Genomic DNA, 15,358 nt, shown 5'->3' on the forward strand with positions numbered 1-15,358 from the left:
AGGCAACTATGGGGTTTTATTGAGACTTTGTCTTGTATCTCAATGTTCATGTCAAAACCTCTGTAAAAATAATTGATAAAGAAAAGGTGATGAGATACAGGTATGGGATCCCTTATCCGAAAACCCATTATCCAGAAAGCTCCAAATTACGGAAAGCCTGTCTCCCATAGACTTAGTTTTAATGAAATAATTCAGATTTTTAAAGATTGATTTCCTTTTTCTCTGTAATAATAAAACAGTACCTGTACTTGATCCCAACTAAGATATAATTGCCCCTTATTGGGGGCAGAACAATCCTATTGGGTTTATTTCATGGTTAAATGATTCCCTTTTCTCTGTAATAATAAAACAGTACCTGTACTTGATCCCAACTAAGATATAATTACCCCTTATTGGGGGCAGAACAGCCCTATTGGGTTTATTTCATGGTTAAATGATTCCTTTTTCTCTGTAATAATAAAACAGTACCTGTACTTGATCCCAACTAAGATATAATTACCCCTTATTGGGGGCAGAACAGCCCTATTGGGTTTATTTAATGGTTAAATGATTCCCTTTTCTCTGTAATAATAAAACAGTACCTGTACTTGATCCCAACGAAGATATAATTACCCCTTATTGGGGGCAAAACAATCCTATTGGGTTTGATTAATGGTTTATTGATTTTTTAGTAGACTTAAGGTATGGAGATCCAAATTACGGAAAGACCCCTTATGCGGAATACCCTTGGTCCTGAGCATTCTGGATAGCGGGTCCTATACCTGTACTACAATTAGAATTCAAGTTTTTGCCATGATTTGAGAATATTGTGGAAAAAAAAATTGTTAAAATCCAACAAACATCCCCCCAAAGTCCTGCTCTGTTGGAAGTCTGACAGGTTTAAAACTCCTGCAGTACGGGGAACCCTAGGACACACAATTCAGTAGTAAATCATTTCTGTATGAGGAATTAATGCACAAAGGAATTTCATAAAAAATCTAAAAAATACAAAAGACGTAAAAAGCTCCGTCCTTCGCTTTCGGGCTGCATTTCTACACGCTGCATTCCAACCAGAAAACTTGTCCAAATATCTGAGTTAACATAAAGGTATCTGGAAGACCCTTGAGTTTGGCATTCTTCTCTGTATAACAAAGGTATCTACTTAGCAGTGTATTTTACCTTGAAAAATGTATACACACAGCAGCTGCGCAAATGAATGCTTTGCCATCAAGCCTACAATTTTACCATTGCCGCCCCAGGTTGCTTTGTGCTGAAATGGCACCATTTAGCTTGATGCATTCCCATTAGTAGTTGCCTACTTGCCCTTATATACTCGGCTCTCACTGGTGGCACCCCCCATTGAACTTTATTCAGGATGAGTTGGTAACTTTGAAAAAAGTCCGACTAGAAAAATTTCATTCTTAATTTCTGGTAATCTAAGAAAATATTGTCATTCAGCACCTACTGACTGGCACCCAATGTGAAGGAACCCCCAGTACATGTGCTTGTGGCCAATATGTTAGACGTCCTCCAATGACTCTAATTGTATAGCTCTCATTCTGTGCCAGCTTTCCTCTTCTTCAGCACAGGGTAGCTTTTAGCATGGTGTTTTAGCATGGTGGGGCCACTGCCATCCTCTTCCAGCTTTCTAGGCTTCATCGACACCTTAGTCAGACTTGACACTTGGGCCGTACAGAGCTTTCCCGAAGAGTCATGTTCTTCACAAGCACCACATCTGAAGAGGTGTATGGGATCCCTAGATGACTAGGACCCCTAGATGACTGCACCTCGCCCTAAAGTACTGCAGGGGGCCAGTTGGGCAAACCCAGGCCCAACTCACAACCCATTCCAGACCTACTTGCCAAGCACCCTGTTCCCGTTACCTGACCTTACCCACACTACCCAAACTTTTAAAACCAAATCCGGGGGCCCCAGAAAACCAGAAGTGATGTCACTCTGGGATCAAACATGTCAGGACCAGGTCAGCCAGGCAGGGTACCTGCAGACTGCCCACATATTTAGGGAATTGGGATCTTTCTGCTAAATCACTTTGTAGGTTCCCAACCTAATTGCAGGACTCTGCTGATAACTACCCTGGGCCTGTGCGTTTTTTAAAAAAAGAGGAGGGCTGTCCCAGAGTAAAGTATTGGCACCCACCCCGACTCTTTCATTATCCTCTAAAGCAGCGGTTCTCAACCTGTGGGTCGGGACCCCTTTGGGGGTCAAAAGACCCTTTCACAGGGGTCGCCTGAGACCATTGGAAAACACATATTTCCGATGGTCTTAGGAATAATTTTATAGTTGGGGGTCACCACAACATGAGGAACTGTATTATAGGGTCGCGGCATTAGGAAGGTTGGGAACCACTGGTCTAAAGGAGAGTTTCAACATCCAATTTAGTGGAAAGTGTTAAATTAAAGCTGACAGCAGTACAGAATACTATTCAAAGCAGTGTCGTTTGGAGAAAATAATGTTTCATTTTGGTGTATGTAATAAGCTAGGGCCTTACGATTTACTATTTATTTACAGAAAAACGTTATTATTGCAGAATATTTTTTCCAGGGGGGCCGCAGTTTTAGACTGTCATTTTACATTGCCTAGAACGCACTTCAGGTGAACTTGCACTCACCCAGATTCAGCGCACGGAAAAGGCACAGATCTGTTTGGAAGATAACTCTTCCGCTCATGATTGTCCATTAGATGTGACAGCGAGGAGTTTGTTTAGCAGGTGCCATCTGTCATAGCTGGATGTGTGCTGGGGGGGCAGTGACCTGGATACGCTACTATATAAATAGCTAAACATATTTCATGTTTATTTCTTAGATAGGGCAGCTGGAAATAAGGACAGCTGAGGTAATAGACACACATACACACAATGATACACAGGTACACTATAGCATGAGAAGAAATGGAAGGCTAATAATGCACAAGTTCAAAGCCCATTTTAGAGAGGAGAGGGCATTTTTGGCTATTGGATAAGGTTGGCTACCGGCTAAGGTTGGCTATCGGCTAAGGTTGGCTATCGGCTAAGGCTGATTACATTGGCTATTGGCTAAGGTTGACTATATTGGATACAAATCTTGATTATTATGTAGTAACAGAAGGAAAGTAGCCTTGTCATAATCACCCATAGCAACTACTTAAAAGTTGGGTCTTCCAGGGCAAAAATAGGTAGAATAAAGAAGCAGTACTTCTGATGAGAGAATGATAGATACAGTTACAGTACTTTTGTCCATGTTTCTGCTGTAGCTAACTGGAGAATCTCAAGCTTCTGATTGCTTGGACCAGGGATCCCCAGCCAGTGAACATGTTGCTCACCTCCCCTTTGATGTTGCTCCAAGTGGCCTTTAAAGCCTTATTTTTCAACTTCTGGCTTGAAGGCAAGTTTTGGAAGCTCAGAGACACAGTTCCACCCCAAGCAGAGCCTCCTGCAGGCCAGCAGTCCCCATGGGGCTACCAAATAGCCAATCACAGCCTTTATTTGTCATCTCCAAAAAAACTTTATCATCTTTGTTTGGCTTCCTAACACTTTTATATCTGATTGTAAAAAGTAAAAAGACCTGGCAGCACCCAAGTAGCTGAGTGCAAGGCCCTAAGGCAAGGTTGGCCTGTATTAACTGGATTCCAGTCAAGGAGTACTCTCTTACCTATAGCCTTAGATGGTACAAGGAGTGCTCTCTTACCTATAGCCTTAGATGGCACAGGGAGTGCTCTCTTACCTATAGCCTTAGATGGCACAGGGAGTGCCCTCTTACCTATAGCCTTAGATGGCACAAGGAGTGCTCCCTTACCTATAGCCTTAGATGGTACAAGGAGTGCTCCCTTACCTATAGCCTTAGATGGCACAGGGAGTGCTCTCTTACCTATAGCCTTAGATGGTACAAGGAGTGCTCTCTTACCTATAGCCTTAGATGGCACAGGGAGTGCTCTCTTACCTATAGCCTTAGGTGGTACAAGGAGTGCTCTTTTACTTATAGCCTTAGATGGTACAAGGAGTGCTCTCTTACCTATAGCCTTAGATGGTACAAGGAGTGCTCTCTTACCTATAGTCTTAGATGGTACAAGGAGTGCTCTTTTACCTATAGCCTTAGATAGTACAAGGAGTGCTCTCTTACCTATAGCCTTAGATGGTACAAGGAGTGCTCTATTACCTATAGCCTTAGATGGTACAAGGAGTGCTCTATTACCTATAGCCTTAGATGGTACAAGGAGTGCTCTTTTACCTATAGCCTTAGATGGTACAAGGAGTGCTCTCTTGCCTATAGCCATAGATGGTACAAGGAGTGCTCTCTTACCTATAGGAGTACTCTTTTATGGATTGTTTTACATGGCACTCACATTTGTTGACATTGAAAAGCCATAATGAAACTGAAAAAAAACTGGTGAAACTTGTAGTTCTCCACATTTGTTTACCCAGAGCTTTGGGTCCTATGGAGCTACAGAGGAAGGTGTCAGTGATGATTATGAAAACATGAAAAGGGTTGGGTTTGGAGAATCATATTCCACTAATGGAATGCTCCAATGGCTGCATAAAGCTCTAATATATATTTTGTTTTATATGGAGCAAAGTCTACACAGCTTGACGTGAGCCAAAACTCATATTTCGGGATATTTTGAGAGTGATCCCATGGAGTTTAAGTTCATGTACTCAAGTCTGTGTCTATAAACTGCCATTCTGATGTCCCCAACGCGTGGGGTTGTGTTCCGATGCCGGTCACTAGGCCTGACTTGCACTTCAGCATCAGAAATGTCTTCTTTTTAGAAAGCTTCTGTACTTGACATGGGTGGAAAAATGAAAATGATTTTAAGCATTTCCCTGTTCACCAGCCTCCAATTGTGCGGCAGAACCCCGCGGGGGCACAGGTGGATCCGTAAGTGCTTCTGTCATTCTAATTGGCCGGGCACAGCTGGAACAGGCATTTTCTTAAAATTCTAACCTATTACACATTCTGGAAAATGGCAGATTAATGCTCTACCAGAAGGGGAAAAACACCTGATGGCCTCATAATGCAATTTATTGAATAATGTGCTTTGTAATATCACACAAAAGGATACAGGCGCACATTAGTAAATATTTCTTTTCTTTGATTTTTACGGAGAAAGGAAAATTGCCCGGCAGCACAATGGCTTTTTACATTTTATTGGCATTATTACAAATAACAATCCAGCTCTTCGAGAACATAAATTATTAGCGAAATTAGACGGTTGGCTTTGAGTGCTACATTGTAACCATGAAATGCATTCACCTATCAGGAAGGTTGGTGTTTATGTTCTAGCAGTTGGTTTATGATTCTAGCTTTATGCGGCATGGGTAAGAGCTTGGTAATTGGGCGCGAGCGTACGCTCTGAGAGAGGGGGCCGGTGGGGGGGCAGGGATTTTCATTCTATTTTTTCTATAATTCCAATGATTAATCCCTCCAATTAATGCTAAATTGCTTTTCCTGTAATGTGTCTTGTGTGATTGAGGGAGGAGTTAATTATAAACATGGCAGCCGTCAGTCTGTGATGACAGGGATAACAAAAGATGATATTTTTACGTGTTTTTTATCCTAGAAAAAAAAATCTACATGTCACTTGCTCCAATTTCTCTCTTTCTATGGTCTAACACAGAGCTGGTTTTCACCAACCCAATGTGGCGCATTAAGTCTTTCCACCCATTACATCCAAGCAGCAGGCAGCATTTAATTGTCTACTGTTAGAAACCAAATAGTGAAATTGGTTGCCATGAGTTACAAGACCTAAAGGAAAAGTTTACATTTGTTTTTACACATAGTATGAGCGGTCATTGGCCGGACAGGTGCCATCTTTGGCATTTAAACAGCAATAGGGAGCCATCGTTTAGCAAGTGAGGGAATACAGGGGTAGCTCTTAGTACAAGTTGATCCAGGGACTGGTCCGATTGCCATTTTGGAGTCAGGAAGGAAACTAGAGAGGCTTCAGAGGGGGTTTTTGCCTTCCTCTGGATCAACTAGCAGTTAGGCAGGTTATATATAGGCATTATGGTTGAACTTGATGGACATACGTCTTTTTTCAACCTAACTTACTATGTTACTATGTTACTATGTTTGCAATGCCGGCAACCAAGAACACACTTCTAATACACCCTGTACAAATGAACTGTAATGGCTCCACTTCAGAGACAGACTTAGGCAGACTAATAAACTCACTGTCTGATGATTAAAGGTCTTCAATAACTTTCTAGGTTAATTGAACACCTGAAACGCACACAGAACACCTTGTACCTCAATGCACTTGTTGGAAGGTTGTTGAAGTTAATGAAAGCAAATAAATATATATTTTCTTACCAATAACATTCTTTTTTCCCTTTCCTCTCTCATTACCATTTGTTTTAATGACTTCTTTACTATTTCAGGAGTATCTTATCCTAACGTTGCAGCTTTCCCCATGCACTGTTGGCTAGATCCAAAAGGCTCAGTAGCTGACAGAACACTAATTGACACTTCCAAATGCAGGCCTAATTCTGATTCCAAATTATTCAGCACTTTATGCAGGAAAAGTCTTGAACACTCCCAAAGGATGGCTGCTGGCTTCCTGTGGCAGAGCGGGATCCCTCCCCACCCCTCCTTCTGCTCTAACCATTTTTGTCTGTCCACCTTGTCTTGTATTCCCTTTCCAAAGCATCTCCACTAAGGTCTTCCTTTGAGTGCCTGAAGGGAACAATATATTTTTAGACCAACAATGTTGTGACTGTGTAACATTTCAACTTGATTCCTTTCCATTTTGTATTTAGGTTTGATCAGGATGAAAGGGTTGGCAAATGGCACAGGAAGGATAGGGCTGCAGGGACATACGTTTTAGGGCTACACCTTGATCCTCCAACTGCCACTGATGTCTCCTACAACTCCTACAACCCTCAAGGGATTTCCAGCCTTTACCTCCTTCAACTTGTTGAGGTGGATACAGTTTAGACTGTATCCACCTCAACAAGTTGAAGGGGATAAAGACTGGAAACCCCTTGAGGTGTAGGAGTTGTAGGAGACATCAGTGGCAGCATTGCTGGTTCAACAGCCCTCTTCTAAGAATGGGCCCCAGCGTGTCTTGTCTTGGCCCCTGCAGTTATATAAAATATATATGAAATCAAATTATGTCTATGAAGATTCTCATTCTCAAGTCTAAAACAACTGGAGTTTTTCTTGAAAACGTTTCACCCCTCATCTGAGTGGCTCCTTCAGTTCAAATGACTGGTAGGGAATTCCCCGGTATATAAACCCTTTTTGGTAGTACAGTCACAGACATCCCTACCAGTCATTTGAACCGAAGAAGCCACTCGGATGAATGGTGAAACGTTTTCAAGAAAAGTCCAGTTGTTTTAGACGTAATTCTACTAGATACTGGAAATCAAATTCTATTTATTCCATTTTACCCGTTGGAGCTGTCGTATTGTCCCTTTTCTATACGCCACAATCTTCATTCATTAAACAGTGCGGCTGATGACTAAGGAATCATTAGTGATTATGAAGAAGCAAATGGTCATTGAGAATGTTCTGTAGAAGATCAGTTGATTAGCCTGAAACAAAATTATGCAGTTTTGGGCTGCCTCCAAGTGCCTATCAACTAAAGGCCCCTCGTCCTCTCAAGGATCAGAGCTTCTCAATGCATTGGGCACATTGTTGTGACCAATAAAGTTTGATAGGATCAAAATGAACTCAACTCCACTCTTCTAATCTCCCCTGAGGCTGCATAACTAAAGGTCCCCATACACTATAAGATCCGCTCACTTGGCGATGTTGCCAAGCGAGCGGATCGTCACCCGATATCCCCACCTACGGGTGGGCGATATCGGGTAGCAAGTAGCTTAAAAAAAAAAAAATCCGATCGTTTGGCCCTCGTGCCAAACGATCGGATTACATTTGCGGCCATGGGGCAGTCGGTTCGGGGACCGCATCAACGAGCCGATGCGGTCCCCGATCCGACGGAATTTTCTAACCTGGCCGATCGATATCTGGCCAATTTCAGGCCAGATATCGGTCGGCCAGGCCCCTCGTTTCTGCCCCTACATGGGCAGCTTCTATCGACCCGTGTATGGGGACCTTTAGTCTCTTGCTAAGTACCAGATCAGCACAATATTTTTAATAACGGGGGTGAAAGATCCCCATACATTGAACAAAAAAAAAAATGTAATTTTACCAAACAGCTTCAGAATCATGGAAGTGTATAGTACAATCTTCCATTCTCATTTACTGTAACAATAGACTCCCAGATTAGAAGGGATTTTAGCATGTCAGCATATCAGCTCCAATTGTTGAAATTCCTGCTGCATAATTAATGATGGTATTAAAATGTATTGTTTCCCTTTGAAAACTAACATCGTGCGCCATTTTCATTAACTCCGGCTCATACTTTCTTTTTTTTTGGTTTGCTACATTTTTTTATATTATTTTGCATGAGAATGCACAAACCTCTAGCAATAAAGCCTGTGTTGTGTTTTAGTATCGTGATTTTATTTCCTTCGAACGAATTCACTCGCTTCTCTTTCAGATCCCGTTAAAGATCAGTTGTTTAAAATGACAATATTCTTCAAATGAGCGAAATGAATGAAGTGTAAAAGTGCACATATATATATATTTTTTCTTTTTCTTTCTGTCGACTTTCTGCCCGATATTGAGAGCTGGTTGAAAGACGATGTGGGGAGCGACCTCTAAGAATGTCCTTGTCTGATATTGCCAGGTCGTCGAGAGACTCGGCCAAGAACGGAGAGAAACTGGAGTTGACTATGTCGAACATAAACGCTGAAGTCTTGGAATTGCTGCTGGAGTTTGTCTACACAGGCTCTCTCATTATAGACTCGGCAAATGCAAAGATCCTTTTGGAGGCGGCAAACAAATTTCAGTTTCATACGTTCTGTAAAGTCTGCGTCTCGTTCCTCGGTAAGCCACATTGCCTGGGTTCTCCTGCTTAACCTTTCACTTCTGAGGGAAAGATCACATCATTAAGGTTCTATTCATTGCCGTAGTTAATCCTTTTGTTTCTCTAACGTTTATGAATGCGAGAACAGTCTGCAATATTGGATGCAAACTTCGAATCCATCATAATTGTTCCCTCTGTAATTGAGCCCAATGTGTCAAAACAGATGCGATCGCAGCCAATATGTTGAAACAGATGCAGTTGAGCTTGCATTTTGATGAAAATGAGATAGAAGATGCATACAGCATTTTCAGAGTTGAGGGGTTGCGGAGTGCGCATTCAAAATTACATTTACATTCCAAGTCCAAGTTGATGGACCCTGAAGCTAAAGCCAATTGTGCAATAGTCCAAGATACACATCGTTCATCAGTAGAGGTGGGATAGACCCATTGGCAACTCTGTAGACACAAGTGTTTAGTGAATTAGGGCAGTATCCTCCTTCCATTGCATCCATTTTAGAGCACCCACACTTATCCATATCAGTTCAGTAACGTTTAAGACCAGAATTTAGGCAGAGGTGCCCTGGGCACAGTCATATTTAGGTCACAGAATTATGTCCAGTACCCATTTATTTTGAATGTGAATGATAGTCACAGTTGAGGGCAGTGAACAGCCCATCTGAGGACACTGTTGGTTCACAGTTTACACTACACCTCACTGTAGGTAGGCTGGTACATGGTTTCTTTGTGGTGGTACAGGGATGGGGTTGCAGCTTGAGAGACATTTTGTGCTCTAGTCAGTGGAGCAGCGAGCTGTGCCATTGTGCAGAGAAGAGTTTTAGGCCTGAAGGCAGAGTCACCACTAAGGCATCACTGCTGACATTGAAGGAAGAAAGTCTACTAGGCTACTAATAACCTGAGTTGCAAACATCAATGGCTCCACCAGCAGTCTCACCAGTAAACTCACAAGTCTTTGACCACCCAATCAAATCAAGATGTCTGCATCTCAGTAACACAGTTGTGTCGCCGGTAAATAGCATAGACACCCTCTACGGAATCCCGAAGTCAAACCTTACGTACTTAGATGGTTGTTGACATTGTTTTGGTTGAAGGAGAACTTAAGGTATAATCACTGGGTGGCCAATATGATAGGCACCCCCCAGTGATTAGTATCACTTAGCTGATACCCTAGGCTGGTTCTCCTGTTTGCATCGACCCGGGGTATTTCTAAAGAAGCTCATCAATATTCTTCAGCTTCACCAGCGTTACCATCTTCTTTAGCTTCTTCTGTCTTTTCTTCGTTCAAAGCAGGCACGAGTGCAATAGAGTGAAAGACAAACTTAGATGCAAAGACAGCTTTTTCACTCTACTGTACATGTACCTGCCCTAACCCACAAGAAAGATGGGGGTGATGAGGTTCTACAGAAATTCCCCGGGCCAGTCCAGTTTTTAGGGAACAGGAGCACCAGTCCAAGGTATCAGGTAAGAGAATATAATCACTTTGGCGGGGGGGATGTCTAACATTTTGGCACTCGCCAGTGAATATACCTTTAGCTCTCCTTTAACATAATAAGTAAGTTGGCTGTCTCCCTAGTTGAATAGGTTCTGTAGAAATTGATATTGAAACTTGTACATAAACCTTTAATCCTTACTGTGCAACACACGGCTCCTAGTGTTCCTAATAATCCCTTTGACTGATAAATCTGTGCCCCAAATCATACATCTAAAAATGCTAGACGGCACTTTACATTGAGTAAAGGCAAATTATTTTTTTATTGATGATCTGTTTCATCAAATTATGAAGTCTACCAAATGAAAACAGATATGTACAATCATAAATCATCCGAAATGGGGGAAGTGGAGGAGGGACTGGAGATTATAAGGAAAAATTATCCCTAAGGCTTCCATTGCGGCGAGCCAAGAAACGCTACCATTAAACTGCCTCCCGCTCTAATCTCATGATAACAGTCATTTAGAAAAATGGTTTGTTTAATGCTTTTCTGCTCCATGGAACACGGATGTGTGTAAGAGAGAGAACTCCTCAATCGGAACTAACCAAGACCACACATTCAGTCACTGTGAACCAATACTACTTATATACATAAATATATATAATGCTCGCAAAATGCCTTTTAAGTAGATCCTACTGCTTCTCTAAACCCCACAGTTGATGCGGTGATAGTTCAGAATGAGAGGATGATGGAATGGGACAGGGGAGACCAAAGGTCTAGGAGCATATGGGTTCCAATGGCAGTAGGAGAGTAATGATGGTGCAGATAATTTAGACAGAGCATTGCTAGTGGTGGGGAAGGTGTAGACAGAGACTTTGGGGAAGGTTTTACAAAGAAGAAATAAAGTTGCATAAGGACCACAGTATATAACAGTGTAATGGGGGTAGAGTGGAGGAAGCAGTTAGCCCATTTCGTTAGGAGGAGCAAAGAGAAATGGAGAAATTCATCTTGGAAGGAAATGTTAGAGAGAAACATTATAGGTCATGGCCAGACTAGTAACACCACTTGTTTTGTTATTTCCCTCAGAAAAACAGTTGACTGCCAACAATTGCCTAGGGATCTTAGCTATGGCCGAGGCAATGCAGTGCGTGGAGCTATACAATATGGCCAAGGCCTACGCCCTGCAGAACTTCCCCGAGGTGGCCAATCAGGATGAGATCCTGAAAATATCCAAGGAGGATTTTGTCTCCTACATTTCCAATGACAGCCTGAATACGAAAGCCGAGGAGCTGGTCTATGAGACGGTGATAAAGTGGATAAAGAAGGATCCCGGAAACAGAGCCCAGGTAGGAGCAATTGGGGGAATTGTGGGCCAGTGAGTGTGTGTTTAGATTGGCCAAATGGAGCCCTGACATAAATGAAAACCAGCAAGAGGGATTACCATAGAGCAAACCTTAACTTCTATTGACTAAAAGGCAATTAAATATATATATATTATAAATATATATCAATATATACCTCTCTGCTGCATGGAGCCCATTGAGTTTGTGCACACAGTCATGCGTTACCTATTGCAGTTGTAATTGGTCAGAACTGTGACCAACCTAACAACAGCTAAATGATTATAACTTCAACCTGGCTAGACCTACCTGTATCAGAGATTTAGAATAATAAACGGTCTCTGGCAACCTGTGGCCAATCAGAGCATGGAATTGTTTACATGGTTTGACCAACCTGTAGCCAATCTTAACCTTAAACCTTAAACAGGGCTAAACCAATTCAGAGATCAGCTGACAGGAAGTGATGCAGCTCTAACTGTAACAGGAAATAGTGTGGGAGCAAAAGACAAAACTCTGCCCATTCATTGGCTGATGGGGCCTAGCATGTATGTGTGCCTTGGCTTGTTTGTGTGCACTGTGAATCCTATGATCCCAAGGGGCGGCCCTTAATTCTTAAAATGGCAGTTTCCTATTTAGGATTACCCAATGGCACATACTACTAAAAAAGTATATTTATATGAAAATGGTTTATTTAGATGGAGCAGGGTTTTACATATGGGCTTGTTTTGCAATCTAGTTTTATAGAGACCTACACTGTTGGTACACTGGGGTGTAGTTTTCCTTTAAACGTATCTGAGCATTGTAGTTCAGCTACAGCTCCCAGGCTTAGAACATGTTTCTTGTTTTCAATTCTCTGATCCAAGAAAAATAGTTAGAGAAGCCATAACGACTCGTAGTTTTTCACAACCTTTTAAACTTTCCTTCATGGTGAAATATATCGGTCATATTTTTCCCCAGCAGGTCCATAACTCCAACTTTATTATTGCTTTAGAAAGCTTTCTGCCGCCTCCCTTCCTCCCCGGCTCTCGAACCCCCAGTGAAACAGATTATAAATTGTGTATTCTGTGCTATGTGTCACCGGCCTCCTTCAGCAACAGCTTGGGTAATGTTTATGCAGCAGGTTGGACCCTTCGTGCGCCAGTCTCTTCCCACAATACACAGATCTGCTTGTTGTTTGGGGGTTTTTTGGCATAAAAATTGCTTATTCTTTTATTAATTTCACTTCATTTCTAGAATATTTAACTTGTCTTTCTGCCTAATTTATAGAGCTTGTTCCCCCGGCTGTGACCGCTGGGGCACAATGGTGCTTGATTAGTTATGACGATTGGATAAGTTGGTTGTAAACAATACTGATATTAGAGAATTTACCTGTTGAAATATGAGTTGCTTAACTCATATCTTTCATAATCTTTTCATCTAATAGTCAGGGGCCAAAATTGCTGTTGACAATACCACCATGACCCACCGTTTCTGCCCATACCCCCTTTGGACATTATGTATATGACGGGGCAGGTTGGGCAAGGAATTTAAAATCATTCTAGAACATGGGGGGGCGGGGAGGAGTAAATTCCTGTGCAGCTTGGGGCTAAGGAGCATTAGTTGCAGGGAGCAGGTCAGCTTGGCCATGATGATGGTACAGGTATGGGATCCCTTATCTGGAAACCTGTTATCCAGAAAGCTCCGAATTACGGAAAGCCTGTATCCCATAGACTCCATTTTTACTGGGGCAGAACAGTCCTATTGGGTTTATTTCATGTTTAAATGATTCCCTTTTCTTTGTAATAATAAAACAGTACCTGTACTTGATCCCAACTAAGATATAATTACCCCTTATTGGGGCAGAACAGCCCTATTGGGTTTATTTAATGGTTAAATGATTCCCTTTTCTCTGTAATAATAAAACAGTACCTGTACTTGATCCCAACTAAGATATAATTACCCCTTATTGGGGGCAGAACAATCCTATTGGGTTTATTTAATGGTTAAATGATTCCCTTTTCTCTGTAATAATAAAACAGTACCTGTACTTGATCCCAACTAAGATATAATTACCCCTTATTGGGGGCAGAACAATCCTATTGGGTTTATTTAATGGTTAAATGATTCCCTTTTCTCTGTAATAATAAAACAGTACCTGTACTTGATCCCAACTAAGATATAATTACCCCTTATTGGGGGCAGAACAATCCTATTGGGTTTATTTAATGGTTAAATGATTCCCTTTTCTCTGTAATAATAAAACAGTACCTGTACTTGATCCCAACTAAGATATAATTACCCCTTATTGGGGCAGAACAGCCCTATTGGGTTTATTTCATGGTTAAATGATTCCCTTTTCTCTGTAATAATAAAACAGTACCTGTACTTGATCCCAACTGAGATATAATTACCCCTTATTGGGGGCAGAACAGCCCTATTGGGTTTATTTAATGGTTAAATGATTCCCTTTTCTCTGTAATAATAAAACAGTACCTGTACTTGATCCCAACTAAGATATAATTACCCCTTATTGGGGGCAGAACAGCCCTATTGGGTTTAATTAATGTTTTATTGATTTATGTTTTATTGATTTTTTAGTAGACTTTAGTAGACTATGGAGATCCAAATTACAGAAAGACCCCTTATCCAGAATACCCTTGGTCCCGAGCATTCTGGATAACTGGGCCCTATACCTGTACAATGGATTCCATGCTCTCCAGCTATCGGATGCTCACAGCCAGCATGGCGGCTTTATCTACCCATGTACAGTAAATATGTTAGACTCCTAAACAGAAACTCTATAGGCTAATATACTTTTCTGCTTGAATTCACAATAACATCTACTCTGCTGTCCCTGTGTGTTTGCTTTCCAGATCACATGGAGACAGTAAATTGAATTGTCAGCATTGCCAGTAATAGCATTTACACTAAAAACTTTGCTTCTTACTCCCCCCTTCAGGAAAGACATTTAACCCTTAGAGTGATGTATTTTGCTTTTGTGCTCCACCCTCTGTAAAGGGGACATTTAACTCCTCAAGTACAGTTCCTTCTTTTGTGGCTCCTCCCTTGCAGGGAGGACATTTAACCCCTAGAGTGCAGTACTTTTCTTCTGAGACCCACCCCTGCAGGGAAGACATTTAACCCCTCAAGTACAGTACTTTGCTTCTCAGCCCCATCCCTGCATGCACGTCATTTAACCCCTAGAGTGCAGTACTTTACTTCTTTGTTGCACTCCTGCAGGGAAGACATTTATCCCCTAGAGTGCAGTACTTTGCTTCTTGGCTCCACCCCTGCTGGAAGAGCATTTAACCCCTAGAGTGCATTATTTTGCTTCTTGGCTCCACTCCTGCAGGGAAGACATTTATCCCCTAGAGTGCATTATTTTGCTTCTTGGCTCCACCCCTGCAGGAAGAGCATTTAACCCCTAGAGTGCAGTACTTTGCTTCTTGGCTCCACCCCTGCAGGAAGAGCATTTAACCCCTAGAGTGCATTATTTTGCTTCTTGGCTCCACCCCTGCAGGAAGAGCATTTAACCCCTAGAGTGCAGTACTTTGCTTCTTGGCTCCACCCCTGCAGGAAGAGCATTTAACCCCTAGAGTGCAGTACTTTGCTTCTTGGCTCCACCCCTGCAGGAAGAGCATTTAACCCCTAGAATGCAGTACTTTTCTTCTCAGCTCCACCCCTGTAGGGAAGACATTTAACCTCTGCCGTACAGTAAATGCAAGTAACGTTCTGTAAAGAAAGA

General features: G+C 41.9%; 1 protein-coding gene across 3 annotated transcripts in view; it reads left to right on the forward strand.

Annotated features, from left to right (window-relative positions):
- The window catches only part of klhl29 (kelch like family member 29), a 580,607-nt gene that overhangs the window by 472,716 nt on the left and 92,533 nt on the right, over positions 1 to 15,358 (forward strand). For all 3 annotated transcript variants that reach the window (XM_002935976.5, XM_031902990.1, XM_012971232.3), the window contains 2 exons: positions 8,668 to 8,867; positions 11,381 to 11,640. In XM_002935976.5, coding sequence (XP_002936022.1) covers positions 8,668 to 8,867; positions 11,381 to 11,640 — 460 coding nt within the window. The remainder of the gene's footprint in view (positions 1 to 8,667; positions 8,868 to 11,380; positions 11,641 to 15,358) is intronic.

This window comes from Xenopus tropicalis, chromosome 5 (genome assembly GCF_000004195.4).
Source record: "Xenopus tropicalis strain Nigerian chromosome 5, UCB_Xtro_10.0, whole genome shotgun sequence".
Lineage (NCBI taxonomy): Eukaryota > Metazoa > Chordata > Amphibia > Anura > Pipidae > Xenopus > Xenopus tropicalis.